Consider the following 23,335-nt stretch of genomic DNA (forward strand, 5'->3'; position numbering starts at 1 on the left):
AACAGGAAAACAGGAGAAACCTAATGGAGGACCAGGGGGAGGGGAAGAGGGAAACAGAATTGGGGAGAGAGAGGGACGCAAAACCTGAGAGACTATTGAATGCTGAAAATGAACTGAGGGTTGAAGGGAAAGGGGGAGGAGGGAAAAGAGGTGGTGGTGATGGAGGAGGGCACTTGGGAAGAGCACTGGGTACTGTATGGAAATCAATTTGACAATAAAATATTATGGAAAAAAAAAGATCAGGGTCATGAAGTGGGAGGGAGGGGTGGTGGAGGCCCCCCGAGCATCCTCTTGTGGTACAGCAAGTGACTGTCTAGCTCAGACCTATGTCCACCTTCTGAAATGTCTGATGTTCAGAGATAGCAGAACACAAAAGACAGCTGATGGAGCAGATGATGGTCAGAAATTTGGGGGATAATAACACAAACACTACATTCTAGGAAGTGCTTGTCCAAATACCAAATGCTGGCTCTTTGTTGACAACCTCTTTAGAAGCTGAAGGTGGGCATCTGGATACCCATTTACCAGCCTAGAAATAGATGAATGCTTACTTTCTTTAGGCTCCCTGAAACAAATTGCCTATGGACTGAACTGGTGGGGTTTTTTTCAAGTTGATATGGAAGAGTTGCCCAGAAGTGACCCTTCAAGGGAGCAGCAACTTAAGAAAATGAGTCCAGCAATAGCCCTCTGGCAGCAGCTCCAAACAGACCTCCTGTATTTATAAGCAGGAGGGTGATTTTCCAAAAATTCATACTTCAGTTTCATCCTGGTTTAGTTTGCTTTTCTCATCCGGAGAGGGTCCAGGGCCAGTGAGTAACTGGTGAATAAGCGGAAAGGATTCGCAGCTGAGGGCCTGCCTCCCCATCCTCCCTGTGCTCACCTGCAGAGTGGTAAGGCAGGGGCGTAGCTGGGGAAGTAGATGACTCAAGGACTCACCAGGAGCAGAGTAGATGAGTAACAAGGTGACATTCATTCAGGCTCTTCATGATATCTGGCTAGTGCCAGATATCTCTCTAAGGATCTCATTGCCGTGACTAAGGTGGCTACACAGCCCCTCCTCACCAGCCCCTCCCGCTGAAGTCCACGAGGCAGATTCTCATACTACCTTCAGGAGGCCTCTACTCTCCCACAGGTAGGGGGAAGCCACCAGCTGATGACAACTACCCCAGCAAGTAAACTCTGAAGGCTTTTTGTGCCTTATGCACAAATTCCTTTGAGTGTAGAAAAACAGGGTAAACATTGAGTTGGGAAGAATACTTTTCTCCCAGCAAACCAAACATCTGAAGCTGGCTGGTGACAGATTTAGAAACATCAGCCTAAACAGTGTATTTCCCTTGTTCCAGAAAAGGAAGTGGGGCTCTGTCTTCTCCATGGCTGCATACTAATTAAAGGCGTGGTGTGAGGCACCGCCACTGTGAGACCAAAATCTGACCTACCATGTCAGTGACATTTAAATGAGCTTATTAATTATTGGTTTTGGCATATCTGGGGGAAGCAAGACATCCACAGGTGTGTTTCATAAAGTGCAGGCCATATGGAGAACTGGAGTAACACTCTTGTTTCTATGGTTCAAAGAAGTAAACTAGTAGGTGAATTTCCTCTGCTGCAGAGTGTAGAAGGGAGATCCTACAGCCTCTGCAAAGGTTCTATCTGTTAGTCTTCCCACAGCCTAGCAAATCAGTAATGCATGCTGCCCAAACAGCCTCTGGGGGCCCTCTGGCCATACAGTCAAGGGAGGTGAGAGCGAGAAGATCATGGGAAAGAGGAGGACACGAGGTGACAGAGGGGGCTGTGTAAGAGGAACCTGCAAGCAAGGAGCTGGAGTCGGAGTCTGCGCACATATGGAGGCAGGAGGGACACTTGTGTTTATCCACCAGGCAGTGCTGAACTGGAGATTCAGATACTAGGAGCTCTCTGGGCCTGGGAAGGGGCTCCAAGACAGGATGCTTGCTCTCAGACCTGTTCTGGGAAAGATGTTCCAGGTGTAGGGCGTTGAAGGGAGGAGGCCAGGATTTTACTGCCTCTGCATCTGCTCCCTATTAGGGCCCTTCCTCTACAGACTCAAGACATCTTTTTGGAAACAACAGATTCAGTTACTGCGTGGGAAACAGGGTAATGTGACAGAAATACAAAAAACACATCACAAATTACCATAAGGCTAAAGAGTCAGGCCACTTGGCTGTTCCAACGTTAGCTGATTGTGAATAAAACCCAACCTGGCTGTTCTCGCCAAGTTTCTAGCCTTCTGTTTAGCTGGGAAAAAAAATGTTTCTTTGAAGACTTCGCAGAGTATCAAAGGCAATGCTATTTACTCCCTTGCCATGTAGGAAGAAATCTGGCTTTGAGATAGGTCCTGAATGTTTCATAAATAGTAAAAATATGGAGACGTATTACTCTGATGGATTACAAAGCTCCAAACCACGAGCGTGGAGGCGGGGGGCAGAGGAGCACCGGCAGTAGGTGCCAGCAGAGGCTAATCCCTTCCTGGGTGTGTTTCTTGGGTCCCCATCACAGTATCCTCAGGGCCAGGACAGCTGAAACCCAGGTGTCAGGCCAGTTACAAACACGTGTAGTTTCCCACACAGCACCTACTTAGGTGCGTTCTGTACTGAAAATAGTATGAAACGTCATTTCATAGGTGTGAAAAACTAACCCCTCCGGGTCCTGTACCTCCTTGCTGAGGCAGTGCGGCCTCGAGCTTCCCCAGGTGCTTTCTTCGACCCCGCGTCACACTGCCCAATTCCGGGAGAGGTGCCAGGCCTGGCTCAAGGACAGAAGGAAAAAGGGCTTGGGGTTGCCCAATCCTCCCTTGGTACTATGATATTCAGAGGCCCCCTTAAGCTCTCCAACCCTGCAACTCTTGATCGCAGGGTCGTGAGTTCAAGCCCCACTCTGGGTGTAGAGATTACTTAAAAATAAAATCTTGAGTAAATAAATACATAACTAAGCCCTCTACCCCGTCTTCAGACACTTATTGACTTTCTGGGTTGGTAGCATGTTGGCAGTCTCTAGTTTAAACCTGAAAAGGACCATAACGGGCCTCATGGGATCTTCAGCATGAGTGCACTACTCTAAGAGAGAATGTGTCATACAAAAGAAGCTAGGATCCACTATGACTCATGGCCTTTACAACACTGTTCCCCCTGCTTGGAATGTTTTTCCCTGTATCTGGCCTTAACCTTCAGCTCTAAGCTCAGAGTCTTTTCTGACCATTTTAAATTAGGTTCCCTTACCCTCATAACCTATTATTGTGTCTTACCACTCTGATTTCTTCCTTCATAATTGTTATCACAATTTATAATTATACAGTTAGTTGATCAACAATCATTTCCTCCAATAGACTGTGAGCTCCATGAAGGTAGGGACTGTACTTGTTTTGTTCATTGGCACTTTGCGCAATGCCTGGCACACACTGGGCTGGGCCAATGAATGAATTCGGTGGGTGAGCAGAGCCTCTGCAATGGGAGGGTCCCTAGGGAAATTCTGGGGTTTTTGCCTGGGCCTGAGGGAAGTGGACGTGGCTAGGAAGGCCGGGGATGGAGGGCCAAGAAAGAACATTAGCAATGAGACCTCTGGGGCTCACTACTGCATGATTGGAGTTCTTCCTGACAGAGAATCCACCAGGCAGGGGTCGAGCTTACTTCTGTGAGGAGTCTGTCCATGGAGTTTTTCTCTCCTCTAGCGTGGCAGTTCTGCTCCTCACCATACTGGGTATGGAAGCTTTTGCTGGGAGTGCTGAAATATTTGGCCATGCGTCTGATTGTTTGGTTTTCCTCTTCAAATGCCTTCCACTGCTTCAGCTGTTAGATAAAAGAACGCATGTTATTTATTTAATTGCACTCCCAGAAACACATTCTCTCACTCTTTCGAAAACATCAAGGAATGACAGTGTCACAGATATGCACATATGTGTAAACTATTCTCTCCTCAAAATGTACTTTGCTCTGAAAAGTTCATAAACAGTAATGACAGGAAGCATAGAGAATGTTAAGGTTACTATTGGTTTAAAAAATGCTAAAGGAAGAAGCTGACTAGTAGATAAAATTGAAGAATCTCAGCTTGACCTATCTCCCTGCCTGTTGTTGGACTGGTCAAGGCAAACCAGAGTTGGAGTATACATTAGAGACATATTCTCCAGCCAGAATTTAGGAGCTCTAATAGGGTTAAGCAATCAAAACATTGTATGTTTCAAATGAAACTGCTTTTGGTGGTAAGTAGCTGTTCTTAATTATTCTCATTTGTGGAGTAATAATGGTGTGCTTACTGCTCCTGCCAGAGGACTTCTAACCCAAATCAATAATCAAGTCTCAGCCAGATAGAAAACCACAAATGTCAATAAAAATCAATAGAAATGATAGAACATTAGGTCTGAGATCTGACTGTCCTTTTTACTTGACAAATGAGGAAAGACTCAGAAGCAGTGTGACCTTTCAAGGCCCCCCAGCTAGTTAGCAGCACAGCCACAGCTGTAAGCAGGGCACTGTGCCACACCGCATGTCCTCAACACAGCTGATGAAGATAGAGACTGTTAACTGTGAGGGTTCTAGGGAAAGGTTTCCAGGATAAAACTCTGCCTATGGAATGTAACCCAAATTTGGTAAAGCTGTTAGGATTTTAAACCCCACCATCAACTGCAATACAATTCTCACCCAGGTGAGATGTTCTCTGTTGATTCAGCATGAGTCCTTCATGGTATCAGGGGTCTGTGTGATATGTGGTGGGTCAGGTTAGGACCCTCCCCTTAGATGCCCTTCTCGAAGTCCAGAAGTCCCGTTCCCCAGGGTGCTGTCAGCTCACTTTGACACTCAGGTGTCACCAGACCCTGTATAGCTTTTCCTTTCTGTCCCCTAGCACCCTCTCTCTACAGGGCTGCTAGAAGAACTGTTCAACACTGGTGTAAGGGCACCTTCAGGGCTTTTGGTCTGTCTCACACTGAGCTGGCCGGTGGAGCCAAGGTGCCCCTTGACTAAATCCCCCTCCCTTCTGTGGATATCCTGGTCCTTAGGACTCGACACTTCTGACTTTCTGGAATAAGGCTATAAATGGTCCTCAGACCTTAATTTCAGGACCTCTCCATGGCATTTCCTCTAATAGGACAAGCATTTCTTGTTTTCTCAGCCTCTGGACTATGTGGGTGTGGTAGGCTGAATAATGCTTCCCCAAAGATGTTCCCCTCCTAATTTGCGGAATGTGTGAATATGTTACTGTACATGGCAAAAGGGATTTTGTAAATGTGATTGAGTTAAGGATTTTGAAAAGGGGAAATTATTCTGGATTATCTAGGGAAGGCCAATGTATTCACCAGAGTCCTTCTAAGAAGGAGGTAGGAGAGTCTGAATAAGAGATGTGACCACAGAAGTGAGGTCAGAAACAGAGATTTGAAGATACCACACTGTTGGCTCTGAAGATGGAAGAAGCCATAAGTCAAAGAATGAAGGAAGCCTCTAGAAGCTGGAAAAGGCATGGAAACAGATTCTCCCCTAGACCTTCTGGAAGGGACACACACCTATTGACATCTTGATTTTAGTCATATATAACCCATTTCAGATTTCTAATCTCCAGGGTTATTAAGATAATAACTTTGTATTGTTTTAAGCTATTAGATTTGTAGTAATTTGTTACAGTAGCAATAGGAAACTAAAACAGTGGGATTAACTCTCAATTTCTAATAGGCAAACCAGCGCCTTCAGAAGCTCATCCCACATGCCTCTCACCACCTGCCACTCTCCCCTTGTTTTAGTTTGGGCTTCAAAAAGTGCAAAGTACAAGGGCACCTGGGGAGCTCAGTTGGTTGAATGTCTGACTTTGGCTCAGGACATGATCTCATGGTTCGTGAGTTTGAGCCCCGCATGGGGCTCACTGCAGTCAGCACAGAGCCTGCTTCAGAGCCTCTGTCCCACTCTCTCTGCCCCTCCCCTGCTCATGCTCTCTCTCTCAAAACTGAATAAACATTTAAAAAGTACAAAGTGCAGAGTGTTATGGCGCTCCAAACATACCCTGTTCTCTCTCACATACGTCTGCCCCCGGGCAGGATGTTCCCCCTCTAAAATGCCACCCACTGTCCTTCCCCAGTCTGCTCAGTGAACTGTTATTCCTCCTTTAAGACTGGGCCCAAACACCCCCATTTTCTGAGAAGGTATCGCTGAGTTCCCAGACAGACTAAGGCACCCCTTCCTCAGCATTATGTAACATGCCTTCCCCAAACACCTAATGCATGTATTATAATTCCTTTCACATTGGCTTCCTACTAGACTCAGAGGTGGGGCCATGTGTTTAGCTACATATTTCCTACAGTTAATAGTGGATGGACAGACACATGAGTAAAGGAAGGAGGCTTTCTTTTACAAAGTTCATCCATCTCGTAGGCACACTGGGATGTACACAGATAATGACAAGGCAGTGTACAAATTCCTAAATACCTTCATGCACGAGCAGATTAAACACTTCAGGGATTCAGATGAAAAGCCTATGTCTTATCTCAGGACCCACCTGCCTCTCAGAGCTAGAGGGATGGAGGAGGAGATGTGTATAAGGACGGGTCATGTTCAGGTCACAAAAGTACAGGCTGGCTCATTGCTAGTGATGACCTCAGTGTTTGGCATAAACACTTAGGCATTTCCTGAGGGCCTGTGTAGAGTGCTACCTGGTCCACTTGCCTCTTGAGAAAAGTCAGCCATTTCACTCAGCTATAGCACCACCTAGCTGCCCTTGAGGTATCTGTGCCTTTGCTTTCATAAGCCCCTCCCATCAGTCCAGTCTGAAGACTTAGCTCCAAGAAGGCAGTCTACCTCCTTCATACCTCCCTTTCTCATATAGCTTTCCTCAGAAACCTTTCCAAATTTGTTCAGCTGTCCTATTTTCCCAGGAATACACAGTGCAGGTCTCACATGGAGAATCTTTCTTCTACCAAAGGCCACTGAGCCAGAGGGGAAAATCAATTCAGAGGCACACAAAAGGCTGACGAGCCTCAGTTACTTTTATATTTTCTAAAAGAATCTACACCCTAAACCTAAAATACAGTAAATTATAAAATACATTTTTTGGTCATGGTCAGTTCAAGCGGAGAAAAAGCATGAGACAGAAAATAGAAGAGGAAAGACAGAGTAAGATAATGGGAGCTCAAGACAGCTAGAAGGAAAAGGGGGAGTGAGACAGAGAGAGAAAGTGAAAGGCAGATGCTGCCTGTCCACCCAGTTTCTGTACCCCCTAATAATTCAATTTCCATTCCCACTTCAGCAAACCAAGTGCTTGTTGCTTAGGTTAAACCTAAAAGTTAGATTCCAAACTGAACTTTATTCAAACTGTTTATGTCTGTGTGTAGATGGGAGTGTACCTAAATATTACTATTGAGGCTTCAAACACCAAGGAGAATGGATGTCTTGCCTCCAAGGTTTAGGCTTCCAAAGGGACAAAGGTGAGTGTGGAGAGGGAAGATACAAGTAGGGCCATATCATGGAGGTTGCAGATTCACTCAATTTTCAGATAGAGGTCTTGTTTAGGTCAGAAAGGCCCTCCTCTAATAGTTGTTGGTGATTACTTCCGTCCCTAATTAATCTTGTTGTCTTTTGGAGATTCTTGTTAGCTCTAAATTGTATCCTAGATCTGTTCTCCATATATTCTTAACTAGTTTCTCATTTTTGAATGTATCATTGTTTTCTGTTTCCTTAAATTAATTCAGTAATTCAATATTTTGCCATATCCAGTTGTCTTCAATGCTTTTATTGGGATCTTACATTTAACAGAATATTTTTCATCCTTATTCAGTATTTCATGATCTATGATTATGTCCTTTTCATGATGGTTCACTTTAGTTGAAAAGAGGCAGTATCCTTTGAATTCTGTAGCTGAGGCAGATCAGAGCTCTTCTAAAAACTATTTTACTTCAGAGGATGACAGCTTCTCCAAATCTCCAGAAGTTTGTGGTCCTGTGGTTATGAACTGCAGAATCTCTTTATAAGTCCTTTCCTCCTAAATTTATAGTCTTACATGAGAAGATCTATGGTTTTTCTAGTACAGTATATAATTCTCTTTGCTTTTCACTGATGGTCACAAGACGGCTGCCATCGCTCCAGACATCACAAATATTCATGGTAGGAAGAAAGTAGAAGAGGTGATGCCAGCCAGGCCTCTGGCTTTTTTTTTTTTTTTTTTTTTTTTTTTTTTTTAGGAAAGCAAAAGCTTTCTCAAAAGCCTTCCAGAAAACCTTTAGTGTTCAAAATGGTATCACTAGCTATAAGGGAGGTTGGCAAAGCAAGTGTTGAGCTCTTTCAGCCTATATAGTGGAGATGATATAGTGGAAGAAAACAAGGAAGAAAGGAGTTACCAATCAACAGTGACCACAGAGCCTAACGAATGGACTAAACAATAGACACCTGCCTGATCTCCTTTCCCCAGCTCCCAGAGAGGAACAGCACTTGTTTTTCATAGCCCTTTCCTGCCAAATCCCAGACAAATAAGCCAGAACTCTCATGGTTTCCTTTAATCTACTTCTTATAACATAGAGATTCAGCAAAAATTCCCCTGGTTTCTAGTAGAGATGCAGTACCCATCCTTGGTATTTAGTGCTGCTGCTATAGATTTTCCATATTTGTATATTCTGCAGAATATTTTAATGAGAATTTATGAAAGGGAAGAAGAGTAAAGGCTTATGCCTGTGTCACACCATCGTGCCCCAAAGTGCAGCTGTAACTCTCCCTCAGCCAACACTGTAATTATCAGTTAGCTCCCTCATGAAGTCATTCATAGTGAACTTAGAGCTGCAAAGGGACTCAAGATAGGGTCTAAAAGGAGTATGGATGAGAGAGGCCTCAGGGGAAGAAAACGAGATCTAGAAGAGAAACAGGACAGGTGCCTAATGCCAAGTTCATTAACTCAGATATCTGTGGCTCAGTGGTACCCTAGGGCATAACATGAATAATTTAACATCACTTTCAGAGTCTATGGATTCCTTATCCTTTCCCTTTGACTCCTTTTCTTTCTCTTTGCTGTCTGGATATTTCTGCTCCTATCTTCCTCCCTCATTTGATGTTTTTTCTTAATCCTCATACTATGAAACACATTTTATTCAGTTTTTATTTCTCCTTATTGTAAAAAGACATGTTCCATATTGTCTTCTAATAAAAAGAAAGAAAAAGCATTTTAAATTGCTTAAATTCCCAAATGAGTTTTTCCTCTGTGAATCTGCAATCTCAAATAGGAAAGAAAGGTTCCTCATTCCTGGGCCAGTGAAAGAAATGATGTTATCAAGGTGAAGAGGGGACTGGGGATGAGTGAGGTTGACTGGAGGGTGAGTGCAAAGGCAGGTCTGTGAGGGAGCCTGCCAGGGGTGGACACATGCTGCCATGACTGCCAGCCCCTTTTGCCTGCCCTCCTTGCTGACTGGGAGCAGAGCTGTCCCCTTCAGGGGAGTGAGGAGGGAAGGACAGAGAGAGCCAGCTCACTGGGAACCTCTGACTCTCCAAGAAATGGTACCCAAAAGTCTCAGTAGAAAACAAAGTGAGCAGTTTATCATGCCCAGTGAAGCCTCTGGAATGACAATGAGGACTAGCCTGCCACATTCTCCCTAGAGCATACCTGCGGAATGAAGATGAAGCAGTTGATTGTGGTCGTGCAAACAAAGATACCGCCAGATGTCAGTCCAAAGACCAGGTTGGGCCAGGAGTGCAAGTATCTGGTGACCACAAACAGAAGCCCAGTGGCCACGACTATGAGGTTGACCCCAACCATGATGGTTAAAGACTGATTCACAGGAGGAGAGCTGACGTGGTCAGTCAGGCCAGCCAGGTAGGCACCATAGAGCAGCAGCAGACCCTGGAGAGGAAGAAGAGAATGAAGGGCTGAGAGAAATGGAATAACAGGCTGGCATCAGAGAGCAGGAGGGTCGGGACTAATTTACTCACCTTTAAAATAGGGATAATAATACCTACTTCAAAAGGTTGCTATGAAGATATACTAGGATAGCACATGAGAAGACCCTTAAGGCAGCCCCTTACATACCTAAATAAATGTTATTTTCCTCCTCTTTACTGAGAATTGATTTATTGGAGGTCAGCAAGTCAGCCATCAGACAGGACTCTGCTGGGACAAGGCACATCACAGGAAGTCCATAGGACGGGCTCCTGGGCACTAGAAGGGCAGTGGGCACATGGTGCTGTTGGTGGTGATGACTACCACATCAATTGTGTGGTTCTGTGCTACATGGAGCTGAGGGGCACGCATAAGCTGAAGTAGTCCTGTGGTCTGCTTATCAAGCCATGTGCTGTGGCAGGGGCAGTGCCCTGAGGACTGGGCTGTTTTGTATTGTTTTCTTTTTTTTTCTTTCTAATTTTCCCAAAGGCACCATCTGCTTGCCAAGCCCTGCACCTGCAAGATTGCATCTGTCTAGAAGGGATGCCTTTTTCTAATTTACACAAAGGATCTCTATAGGCTAGCAGCGGCTCTGTGCCAGTGGGTGTTTATGGGAGATGGAAGAAGAGAACAAAGGCAGGCTGGGACCTAAGCAAGATTGTGGAGTAGGCATAGGCACTAAAGGCTTCATCTACATCCGTCATCCTATGTGTGACATTCCCTGACCACCCCCCACCAGGAACCCAGCGCCCTATTCTTTCCTCTTTCTTGTGAATATAAAACTGCTCTCAAATTTCTCATTTGTACTACACAGAAAATTGCTCACAGCACGTTAAAGGGCTGTTTCTCCTAGAATGAGCTATATTTAAACAGAAATCAAAGCTTTAATCAACAATACCTAATGTATAGATTCAACATATGTTCACCAGACTATGTGGAAAATATCATGTTAGGTGCAGGATAGCCAATGGTGTTACAAAGAGGAATCAATCATGGTCTTGCTTTCAGGAAGTGCAGTCTGGTAGGAAGATTTAAAGCAAGCATACAAATGTCCATGTTTTGTCACACAGAATGTGAAGATGCCATGGGGAATGAGGTAGGGGTGGGCAGTATCAATAGTCAAAGGGAGAACTAATAATGAATGCAAGGTCAAGTATCAGCAGGGTACCTGCCAATGACTGAAATCACACGACCTGACCAACTCCATCTGCAAGGACAGCCCTAAGGATAATTTTTTGCACTGGCTAAACCCACAGTGAAGGAGTCAAAATGGCAGGGATGCCTTCTGGGTAACCCTAAAATGCCCTGTGTCCCCAGAGGGGTCTGACAGTCAAAGATGACTACCTTGAGATTTTCAATGGCCACAAGACACACAAGGCAGGCCAGCGGAACCTGGGTTTTGTGTAACTGATACATACCATCAGGTGGCATCTAGCAGATTAGACCATTGGTAATTTAATCAAAATTAAATGAAACTAATTCTATGATTTTGAAATGTTCAAATCTCATTCTATTAACATGTTTTAATTCCATTCAAACTCCTGCCAAAAGGGAATGAGGTATGAATAAAGCCTCTCTACATCCATGACTTGTGTTTGAGTGAATCATATCCAAAACTTGTATGTCATTGGCATTAACTGCTGAGAAGTGGGGCAGGGGTGGTTGCCAGGCTCAGGTAGGGGGTCCCAGAACTTGATGTGGAGATTTAAGTCATCCTCAGGAACTGCTCATTGGCCAGGGAGCCCATGGAGGGCTGGCTCAGTTTCCTGATGCTCAGCACTATTTTCCCCTTTTCTTTCTTTGTCTTTCAGAAAGATATTACAGTGAAATAAAATGGAAATGGGGTTATATAAAAGGCAATAAGGAAAATAAATCAAGTTGAGTCACAAAGTGAGGTGCTATGGTGGAAGTGCTGAGTTTCTGTTATTGGGAGACATGCTCTTCTATGGGGCTCAAGGAATCGAGAGAGGCACTGTGTTTTCAGAACTGTCCAGGGGCAGTGAAAGATTAATGACAATAGTATCTAACATTTATTGAACTCTTCCCATGGGCCAGGAGTGATTGATTGAAAACTCTTTTTTTTTTTTTAAGCTTTTTACTTATTTTTGAGAGAGAGAGAGAGAGAGAGAGAGAGAGAGAGAGAGAGAGAGAGAGAGAGAACAAGTGGGGGAGGGGTAGAGAAAGAGGGGGACAGAGGATCTGAAGCAGGCTCTGCGCTGATAGCAGAGAGCTGGATGAGGGGTTTGAAACCATGAACCCATGATCATGACCTGAGCTGAAGTTAGACCCTCAAACCACTGAGCCACCCAGGCACCCAGGTTGAACATTCTCATCATGCACTAGCTCTTTTGAAACTCTGAACAGTTCTGAGAGGATGTTATCATCACCCCAACTTAACGTATGAGGGGACTCAGGCTTGGAAAGGTTAGATGAGGTTCAGGATCAGCTAGGAAGGGGTTGAGTCAGAACTCAAACTCTTCTGTCACATTCTGAAGTTCATTTTCTTAACTATTTGCAAGAAACTAGAGATCAAGAGCTGTTTACTTCCCAGTGTTCTATTTTAAAAACATTTCTATCAGGGTGGGTGGCTCAGTCTAAGCAGCTGACTCTGGATTTCAGCTCAGGTCATGATCTCATAGTTGGTGGGATGGAGTCCCTCATAGAGTTCTGAGATGGCAGTGTGGGAAGAGCGTGTTTGGGATTCTCTCTCTTCCTCTTTCTACCCCTCCCCTGCTCTCTCTCTCTCTCTCTCTCTCTCTCTCTCTCTCTCTCAAAAACAAAAAACAAAATAACAAATTAAAAATCCATTTCTATCAAAGTAATATGTGCACATAATTAAAAGGCAACATTTTCCTATCCAACCCTGCCCACCCCCAGACATATTTCTCAGAAGCAAAACTTGAACACTTTCCTAGTGGTAAAATGAGTAAAGTTTACCTTTAAAGACCACATATTTCTGCAAAAATTTCTTCTCCTCTTTTAGCAATCAGTCAACCAGGCCTCTCTGTCCTGAGAATCAATAGGCAGTCTCTTGCCACTCAGGGCCTACCCTGTTCTTTGAAATAGGCCTGCCCTACACCCCTCATGGCCAGATTCTCTTTCTCTAGGCTGAAAACCAGTTACTATGACAGTTGGCTCTAAGAACCTGTTTTAGTGTCCTGTACAGTTATCCTGTACCTGCCAGAAGTAACATCCTACTTCTGCCATCAAACAGACAAATGAAGCTAATGGTGGGAGATTGAGGGCAGTATGGGGACACTTTAAGGCAGTTGGAACCACTTAAAAGACACCATGGATGTTGCCATTTGTCTCAGGGGCCAGCTCTGCTTCCAGTCAGAGTGATAAAGGTCCATAGAAGGCAGCAGGATGCCTTAACCCAAATCTTGAAGGAAAACCCAAGAGGCACTTAAGAGAACAAATAAATCTGGGTAAAATGTCTCCTCATAATTTCCCTAGCAGAGAGCTGGGGAGAAAACTGGTATTGCCAAATCAATTAAAAAATCAGACCAAGAAATGAGAGAAACAGTGGGTGTATTCCACATGATTTGAGGGGAAAACAGTGAGGGAGACTACAGTTGGAAGAGTGACCCCCAAAACAAAAAAAAGTAGAGAAATGATAAGAGTCATGACTTTGTATCAACAGAAGTCTCCTCTGATTTCAAGATTTTTTGCAGACATCACCTTGTTGATTCCTGTAATTCCCTTTTCATATCTATTTTGTTTGTGACAGAGTGTATCCCAAGGAGATGTAGTTACCAACCTTGCATACCAAAACAAGAGCAATCCAGACATCAGAGTACCGGGAAGCACAGAAGTGTGTGCTGGTCAGAGAGCAGGATACGTCTCTCCCTGTCACCTAGGAGGGACACAGAGTCAGGACGGAGGGAACCCACAATTACCAGGAACACACAGATCTTTTGCGAACATCCTGGAATGTGAATTCTTCTACAGCATACTATTTTCCCCCTAATATGTAAAAACTCCTAACATTTAGGTGACTCCATTAGAATCTAAATCCAAGTGACTATGAGTTAAAGGAAAAGATGATAAAGTCTGGCTGACATGTGGATACTTGGTGGTGGTGGGGTTTACTCTCCAGTTAAGTGTTTTGCTACCACAGTGACACAAACTAGTGCATCAGCAAAATTACAAATTATTTCGCATCACGTTTCTGCTATTTGTTAACAGATAAAACTATAAATATTAAATCTGCAATGTCAAGAGTCCATTGTATTCTTCACCCCTTGTGAGGCTGAAGACTTCCTATTGATTGAAGACTATGTAGTAGGCACAGTTGAACCCTTTACCTGCATTGTTTCATTTAATCTTCACCACAGCCCTATGAAATAGGAAGTAATATCATCACCATTTTGCCTATGAGGAAATAGAGGCTTAGTGAGGTTAAATGACTTTCCCAAGGTAACATAGCTGGTAAGTGGGATTTGAATGAGGCTCATTGACTCTACAGACACCTCAAAATACCACCTTTACTTCTCAAAATTAGGGGAAGGTAATTTCCTGTAGCTGAAAGTTCTCACTATTGATAGTGCAGGCATAAAAACAGAGATAACTGCCAGGCAGTTCCGGTGTGCCAATGTCTCCGTAGATGCCATTGGAAGAAGGATGGAGCAGGGGCAGTGGGAGGCAGCACACACTACAGACAAAGGGCAGGCCATTCACAGCAGCCACGCCTCCTAATTCCCCCTCCTTCTAAGTCATTTATCTGCTCATTGGGAGGATGACCCCAGTGTACCCACAGAAGCCAGTCCTCCCAGCTCGGGACATAGATTTTCCAGGGATTGGGCCCCTCACCGTCATACTGACACCGAGAATCTGGAGGCACTGGATGGGATCAGTCAGCACCCATGTCACAAGCAGGATCACATCTGCTATCACCAGGGCTGCCACCAATCCCAGTAGCTGCAGGTCTTTAATTATCTGCAAAAGAGTCCAAGTCATAACTTTCCTTTGCTTGCTGGCTATATGACACAGGGACTAGAGTACCTACCCTATGTGCTCTGAGGTAAAGTTTCCAGGGTCAGCCCACCCAGGGAGCTTCAAATCCAGCCATTAAAGATGCAACACACACTAAAGATGTGCAATGGTATCTATGTCTTTTTCATCACCTTCACCACTGAACATTCTCATTTGTTTATTTTTCCATTTCCTGCCTTTTCCCACAAAGGATTAAGGGGTCTTATAAAATGAACATACTATTATTTCTAGATATGTTGATATGAGCATATAAAGAGATATGGAAGTTTTCACATAAAACTGCTAACAACCATTAACCTGGATGGGATTAAAAGATGAGGGTGGTGGAAGAGAGATTACTAGCATTTTCTTTATATGTATATGAATCATTTGACTTAATACAAAGAAGATGTGTTACCTTTGTACTACAGAAATAAAATTAATAAAATATATATACTGTGACAAGATGAAAAAATTTAAAAATATCAGGGAAAAGAGAAAATAAAGAGCATTATGATGAAAGGTCAGGTGAGGAGAGTACACAGCCTTCATGAATTGGGACAGAAATAAGGATGAGCTTTTGACAGCCAATGAAAAGAAGGAAGTACAATTAGTTATATGATTCATGGTGTTTGTAAGATAAAAATAAACCAGTTGCTTCATTAAACTGCTCAAAACCAGTGATAATAAGAAAATCTTAAAATCAATCATCAAATAAAATATATTATATATAGAGGAACAAAGATAAGGATGGCATCACTTTTCTTATCAGATACAAGGCCAAGTGAAAAGACAGTGAATGAAAACTTCAAAGCACTAAAAGAAGAAAATAAACTCAACCTATAATTCTATATCCAGCAAAAGTAGCTTTCTAAAACAGAGGGGAAATCAAGACTTTTTCAGATAAACAAAAGTTGAAAGAATTCAGCCTATCACACCTGCATGAGAATGTTAATATTCTTTTATTTAATGTTTTTTATTTATTTTTGAGAGACAGAGAGGAACAGTGTGAGCAGGGGAGGACCAGAGAGAGAGGAAGACACAGAATCCGAAGTAGGCTCCAGGCTCTGTCAACATAGAGCCCGATGCGGGGCTCAAACCCACAAACCGTGAGATCATGACCTGAGCTGAAGCCGGACGCTTAACCGACTGAGCCACCCAGGTGCCCCGAGAATGTTAATATTCTTATAGCAAAAGGAAGATGATACCAGATGAAAATATGGATCTATACAAGGAAATATGACCTTCATGGATAAATACGTATTGATTTTAATTATTAAAATATTTTTAAAAGACAACTGTTCAAGCCGAAATTAGGAACAATTGTGTGAGGCTTATAGCATATGTAGAAGTAAAAACTACACAAAGATCAGGAAAGGGAGAAATGGAAGCATTGTGAGACACTTATACTATATGTGGATGCCAATTATAGCATTGTGCACAAACTCTTCCAGAAACTGAAGAGGAGGGAAAATTTTCTAATTCATACCATAATTCTGATATTACCCTACACCAAAACCAGAAAAATATTTTACAAGAATAAAGCTACGGAACAACAACACCCATTAAGAACATGAATATAGGGGCCTCTGGGTGGCTCAGTCAGTTAAGCATTGGATTCTTGGTTTCAACTCTGGTCATGATTTCACAGTTTGTGAGTTCAAGCTCTGAACTGGGCTCCACATTGTCAGTGCTGGAGCCGGCTTGGAATTCTCTCTCTCTCTCTCTCTCTCTCTCTTTTCTGGCCCTCCCCTACTCTCTCTCTCTCAAAATAAATAAACATTCAAAAAAATTTTAAAAAGAACATGAGTACATGCATTATACACAAAATTTTATGAAGTGGAGGCCAACAATATAAGAAGAGGATTATGTATCATGATCAAGTGAAGTTTGTCTCAGGAATACAGGATTAGCTTGAGATCCTAAAATCATTTAATGTAATTCACCATATTAACAAACTAAAAAAGGGAAAAAATATGACAAATAGACACAGAAAAAGCCTTTGACAGAACCCAACATCGATTCTTTATTAAAACTCTCAGCAAAATGGGAATACAATGGAAGTTCCCCAACTAGATAAAGGATATCTACAATACATCTATAGCTAACATATTTAGTTTTGAAATACTGAATGGTTTCCCCTTAAGGTCAAGAAAAATTCAAAGATGTCTGTGCTCCACATTTTTTTTAATGTTTATCTATTAATTTTGAGAGAGAAGGAGAGGGAGAGCATGAGTGGGGAAGAAGCAGAGTGAGAGGGAGACAGAGAAATCTCAGCAGTCTCTAGGCTGTCCTTGCAGAGCCCAAAACCAAGAGTCAGGCACTTACCTGACTGAGCCACCCAGGCACCCTAGCACTCAGCATTTCTATTGAACACTGTACTGGTATTTCTAGACGGTGCCATCATACAGAAGGTTGGGAAGAAACTGTCTTTTTTCATAGATGATATGATCATTTATGTAGAAAATCTGAAGGATCTATAAAAAAGCTACTAGAACTAATACATACTTTGGGAAGGTTGGAGCAAAGATGATCAGCATATGAAAATCAATTGTATTCCCATATATTAGCAACAGAAAAATCAGAAAGTGAAATAAAAAACAATAACACATATAACAGCATGAAAAATACTTAGGAATAAATCCTATAGAAGATGTGAAAGACCTTCAATGAAAACTGTATAAAATTATTGACAAAAATTAGAAAAGACCTTAATAAGTGAAGGAACATATTGTGTTCATGGGTTAAAAAATACAACATTGTTAAGAAGTTAATTCTCCATAATTTGTTCCATAGATTCAATAAATCTCAAACAAAATCCTAGCAGAAATAGGCAGAAATTGGCAAACTGAAAAATTCATATGTAAATTCAAAAGACCTAGATTTGAACAAACAAAATAATATTGAAAGAGAAGAATGAAGCTGGAGAACTAACACTCTCTGAGTCAAGATTTTATCTAAGGCAACAATAATCAAGGTAATATGGTATTGGTGTCAAAATAAACAAATATATCAGTAGAGTCCAGAAATAGAGTCACGTATCTATGGACAATTGATTTTCAACAAAGGTACAAAGGTAATTCAGTGAAGAGTACAGACTTTTTAATAAATGCAGCTGGAACAGTTGCATATTAATATGTAAAAAATTAACTTTAATTCATCTATCATGCCATATTCCAAAATTAACTTAAAATGGATCGTACGCATAAATGTAAAAGTAGATCATATGCATAAGTATAAAAACTAAAACTCTAAAACTTCTAGAAGTAAACACAGGAGAAACTTTTTGAGGCCTTGGATTAGGCAAATGTTTCTTAGACCTGATACCAAAATGTGATCCATAAAAGAACAAATTGGTAAACTGGACATCATCAAAATTAGAAATGTCTTTTCTTTGAAAGATACTCTTAAATGAATGAAAAAAAGGACACAAAATATTGAAAGAAAATCTTTGCAAAGCATATGCATTTGCTGACAGACTTGTATCCAGAATATAAAAAGAAGTCTCAAAACTCTATAATAAGAGGATGCCTAGGTAGCTCAGTCGGTTGAGAGTCTGACTTCCATTCAGGTATTGATCTCTTGGTTTGGTTTGTGGATTTGAGCCCCTGCATTGGGCTGTCTGCTGTCAGCACAGAGCCCACTTCAGATCCTCTGTCCCCCTCTCTCCCTGCCTCTCCCCAGTTTGCATGTGCCTGCATTCTCTCCCTCTTAAAAATAAACATTAAAAAAATAAGCAAACATTAAAACATAATCTATATAAACATAAATAAACATTAAAAAGCCCCTCAATAGTAAGAAAACAAACAACTAAAGTTTTTAAAAAATGGGTAAAAGATTTGAGCAGATATTTCACCAAGAAGATATATGCATAGCAAATAACCATGTGAAAAGATGCTCAACATTGCATTAAGGAAATGCAAATTAAAAACACAATGAGATACTACTATCAACATCTACTAGAATGACTACAAAGAACAACCAAGTCAAATGTTGGCAAGGATGTAGAAATGAAGGACTCTCCTACACTGCTGGTGGGAATGTAATAGGTACAACCATTTGGGGAAATAGTCAATTTTTTAAAAAGTTAAAAATACACTTACCATATGCTCCACTCATTCAACTCTTAGGTTTTCAGCCAAAAAAAAAAAAAAAAAAAAAAAAAAAAAGAAAAAATATGCCTACATAAAGACTTATACAACAGTGTTCATAGCAGTTTTACTTTTACTAGCTCCAAACTGGAAAAAACCCCAAACATCCATCAATAGATGAATGGATAAACAAACTGTATGTCTACACCATTGGAATATTACTCAGCAATAACAAAAATAGAATCACTGATACATGCAATAATACATATGAGTCTTAAAATGATTATGCCAAGTAAAATAATTATAACAGGTAAAAAAAGAGAGCACATTTATATAAAATTTTGGAAAATGCAAACTAGTTTATAGTGACAAAAAGCAGATCAATAGTTGCCTGGGGATAGGAATGGATATAAGGATTGGACAGGAGAGGGAGATAGCAAAGATTCATGAGGAAACGTCTGCAGATTATATGTGACATTTCATGGATGTTTGCGTATGTCAAAACTCATCAAATCATATACTTTAAATATATACAGTTCATTGCATGTCAACTATGCCTCAATAAAACTATTTTTTAAAAAGGAATCTGTGTTCTAGAGAGATAAATGAATTTCTTATCCTTTAGGCAATTTTTTTCATATTATGGTTACCCACAACTGAGCTTTTCATAAGTATTCACCATGTTCAGTAATGCTTGCAAAAAAAGAAATTATTGCAGAGAACTAAACTCCAACTGAGTGATATACTGGATGTAGGTAGGGTCTATAGCTCAGAGTTTGATGATCAGATTGAGGTTTGGGCAGAGAATCTAGTAAAATGGGGAAATGTTGTCGGGATGAGGTCTGATGTCAGGGACACCTAGGTCATTTGGCTCCCACAAAGCTTCTAGGGTTGATTCTATCTGCTGAATGAGTGTCCTCTTTCTTGCTCACTGCTCCATCCTTCTTAGTGCAGAGAATGGCCTTCTGCATGGAGAAGACCTGGGTTCCAGTGCAGGAAAAAGCTCTGCTTACTTGCTACAGCTTCCCTGTAATTACTCTCCCTCACTCCATTTTCAGCTCACCCCTGTGCCAAGCAACAGTCTCCCCAGGCATCTTGTTCTCCCTCTCCCAGATGTTGGCCAGTTCACACAGTACCAGCAATACCATGGCCTGGGGTTCATATGGAGCAGAACTATGTTCAAAGACCTATCTCCCAAGAGCACTGACACATAGCCTTCCAGGCTTGGGTACTTAGGAGGCCACACCACTCCAGGGTTTGAAATGAGAGGCAGGAATTACAGACTGCCATAAAAGAGCGAAACCCACTAATCTGACACAAACTTCTCTAGCTCATAATCAATAATAAGGCTACTGTTTGCAATCAAGTAGAGTCTACTTGCTGCCTACTCACCACTCTCTTGTCCGGGACCCTCTGGGTAAACACCTTGTAGAGTCGCCAACTCTTCCCAAGAATGGGGCCAAACACAAGGGAGGTCCCAATGCACAGCAAGGATAATCTTATCTACAGGGGAAAAGGAACAGAAGAAGAGGCATGAGAGGGACCTTAATTGTTCTCCACATTCTGATCTGCAAAGCTGCAGTCCACACAGGGCATGGGACAGATGTGGACCTCACTAAGCAATCCAATGATCACCTTTGAGAGTACCCATTCAGAGGATAAAGGTAACCACCACCTACAGGAGACGCTGATTTAAAGATAATCAAAAGTTGAACACTTTTCTCAAAACAAGAACTTAAGATTTAACCTACCTGAATGAGAGTTTCCATTGAGCCTCCCACTAAAGCATCTCGATCTTGAATCCCAAAGAGGTAAACACTACTGTAAGTCAGACAACTGCCGAGTAAGGTCACAATGTTCAGATTGGGACTGGACATCTTCACAATCCTAGAGTGAATCAGGAAGACACTCACAGTCATGACCCTTTGCCCTGAGAGTGAACAGAGCTTTCCCACCAGTATAATCTCCAGTGCAATCTCAGAGTGAAGGACCACTGGGAAACGTCTTTATAGCCCTGTAAAAAAGTGTTATGATTTATTTAAATTTGTTTTCAAAAGGAACTAAATTCTTGGCATTTCTTGCTTATGTAATTTCAAGTCTTTTAAAAGAAGGCCAGCTTCTAAAAAACAGGTGGCATTAGAGAAGAGTTAGGATTTCTCCATGAAATTTCTGGTTGCTAAGATACTGCTACATGGCAGGCAAGTGAATGAATAACTAACAGGTAGATACCTAAAGAGATATAGTTTGGAGTCTTTAGAAATGAGCCTTGCTTTTTTTTTTTCTTCCTCTAAAAATGAGATCGAGTTTCATGTATTCCCCTTATAAAATGGGGACAATAATAATACATGTTTCTCCCCCCACCAAAGAGTGGTGAAAATTCAATGAGGTAATATAGCAAAGTGTGTGGCACAGGACCTGTCATGGAGTAAGCTTGTTGCCAACATTAGCTGATGATATTAATCTCACTGTCTTCATGCTTTAGAAACCCACAAATCACCTTTTCCTCTCCTATTTATCACCTATGCCCAATCAGTTGCCAATGTCTTTCACTTGTAATTTCAAAATCCTTCTGAGTGTCCCTCCTTCTCCATTCCTGCTACTACATGCGTCCAGGATACAATCACGTTAGGAACAATGGAAGTGGAGTCAGGTGGTATGACAGATGTGAATCCTAGCTGTGCCAATCACAGCTGCAGGACTTTGGGCAAGTCATTTATTCTAGCTTCCTGTTTCCTCATCTGTGTACATAATATTATCTTTCATAGCCACCCCACAAAGTATTGCAAAAAGCACATGATGTGGCAAAACTCTTTGAAAACTCTAAAGTTATACAAAAGTATTAATTTTTAGATTTTGGTGTAATCTTTAGCTCTTTTAATGCCAACATTTTCCCATCCTAATACATTCTATTACTTTCAGACCTATTTCTTAAAATACAACTTTCATCACTTAGGAAGAGAGCTACATGTATACAGATCAATTTTAACTTAAGATTCCTATATCCAAATTTAAAATCTAGCCTCTCTCCTTTCTATCCACTCATGTCACCATGTCTTCAAATTATAGACTTATGGACAGCAATCTTCTTAGTTTCTTTGGGTTTTCTCATAAGAAGGGGAATTACGGGGTGAATATTGACTGCCAAAGTAAGAACAGTGTTATCCAGCAGCTTCATGATGCATTTAAGTAATAACGTAAAGAGACCAGCACTGACACTGCTTTAGAAAAGGGGCCACTACTGACCTGGGACTGGCTATTCGGTGCAGTCAAAAGCCTGTGTGTGGTACCACCACTGGTGGACTCTTGGGAGACCAATAACTGAGGCTGTTCTTCCTCAGGGCTACACATAAGCATGAGTCATGAATATCTGATGATGACGTCCTTACCAAGCAGCTGCCTGAGTTTCACAGCCACACATGTCTGTGTTGTTCAGATCACGGATAAGCTTGGATAGGCTTTCTTCATTCTTCTCTGGGACTATTTTATTTGAACCCCACTCTACAATCAGATCTTCTTTGTGTAATTCAGTACTGCATGAAACCTGACTTAGAATCCCTCCTCCTGATTTAGGTAGGAAGAACCCAATTTAGTTATTTTTTTAACCAAATATACATTACATAGTCCTCACATCTCAGAAGTTGATGCAAATTCATTTTCTAAATGGACATGTTATGGACTTATATACGTATATTTTTATATTTTTCATTAAAATTTTTACTTAAAACTTGCATCAGAAAAAAATAAATGGAAGATGATTTACCTATTATATTTGGCAAAGTTAACACTGTGAAGTCACTGAAAGGTGAATCATCTCCTATTCAGCAGATGAATTATGTATTTCTGAGGAATGTCAAGGCTACTTTAATAAGAATTCAAGCACCAATGTCACTTATATTTTTCTGTTAAATTAAAAGATGAAACCCACACATGCTGAATCTTTTAATCAACCACAGACACATACTTTCCACAAAACAAGAGGATTTAAATATTATATACCTAATTATACATATCTAATCCCATTGAGATTACCTATGTTGCATTTATGAAGAGATAAAAGCTTGGACTGTGTTACTGGCACTCAGAAACAAGGTGGAATTTTTTTAAAAGGACTATTTCATTATCTTTTTCTCTTCACTTATTAATTGGTAAAGATAAGAGCTTTACTGATGTTTCTAGTCTCAAGTTAGTCAATACAAAGAGATAAATATCCATTAAAATTGTTAAAATCTGGATTATCTTTTTAAAAAAAAATTTTAAACATTTATTTATTTTTGAGAGACAGAGACAGATCATAAGCAGGGGAGGGGCAGAGAGAGAGGGACAAGGTTCCAGGCTCTGAGCTAGCTGTCAGCACAGAGCCCAATGAGGGGCTCAAATCCATGAACTGTGAGATCATGACCTGAGCCAAAGTTGGATGCTCAACT

The 23,335-nt window shown here is 41.5% G+C and overlaps 1 protein-coding gene and 1 long non-coding RNA gene across 2 annotated transcripts in view; one reads left to right on the top strand and one right to left on the bottom strand.

The window, feature by feature from the left end:
* LOC115291782 overlaps nt 1–13,652 on the top strand; it is a 24,272-nt gene extending 10,620 nt beyond the window's left edge. The window contains exon 3 of the long non-coding RNA XR_003908667.1: nt 13,577–13,652. This is a non-coding gene — a long non-coding RNA (uncharacterized LOC115291782). The remainder of the gene's footprint in view (nt 1–13,576) is intronic.
* Nucleotides 1–23,335, bottom strand: part of GPR156 (G protein-coupled receptor 156) — a 65,627-nt gene that overhangs the window by 3,944 nt on the left and 38,348 nt on the right. The window contains exons 3-8 of the mRNA XM_029939395.1: nt 20,663–20,798; nt 20,304–20,414; nt 14,659–14,784; nt 13,607–13,702; nt 9,574–9,810; nt 3,642–3,800 (exon numbers count right to left, since the gene is read on the bottom strand). Coding sequence (XP_029795255.1) covers nt 3,642–3,800; nt 9,574–9,810; nt 13,607–13,702; nt 14,659–14,784; nt 20,304–20,414; nt 20,663–20,798 — 865 coding nt within the window. The remainder of the gene's footprint in view (nt 1–3,641; nt 3,801–9,573; nt 9,811–13,606; nt 13,703–14,658; nt 14,785–20,303; nt 20,415–20,662; nt 20,799–23,335) is intronic.

The sequence above is a fragment of the Suricata suricatta genome, chromosome 5 (genome assembly GCF_006229205.1).
Source record: "Suricata suricatta isolate VVHF042 chromosome 5, meerkat_22Aug2017_6uvM2_HiC, whole genome shotgun sequence".
Taxonomy (NCBI): domain Eukaryota; kingdom Metazoa; phylum Chordata; class Mammalia; order Carnivora; family Herpestidae; genus Suricata; species Suricata suricatta.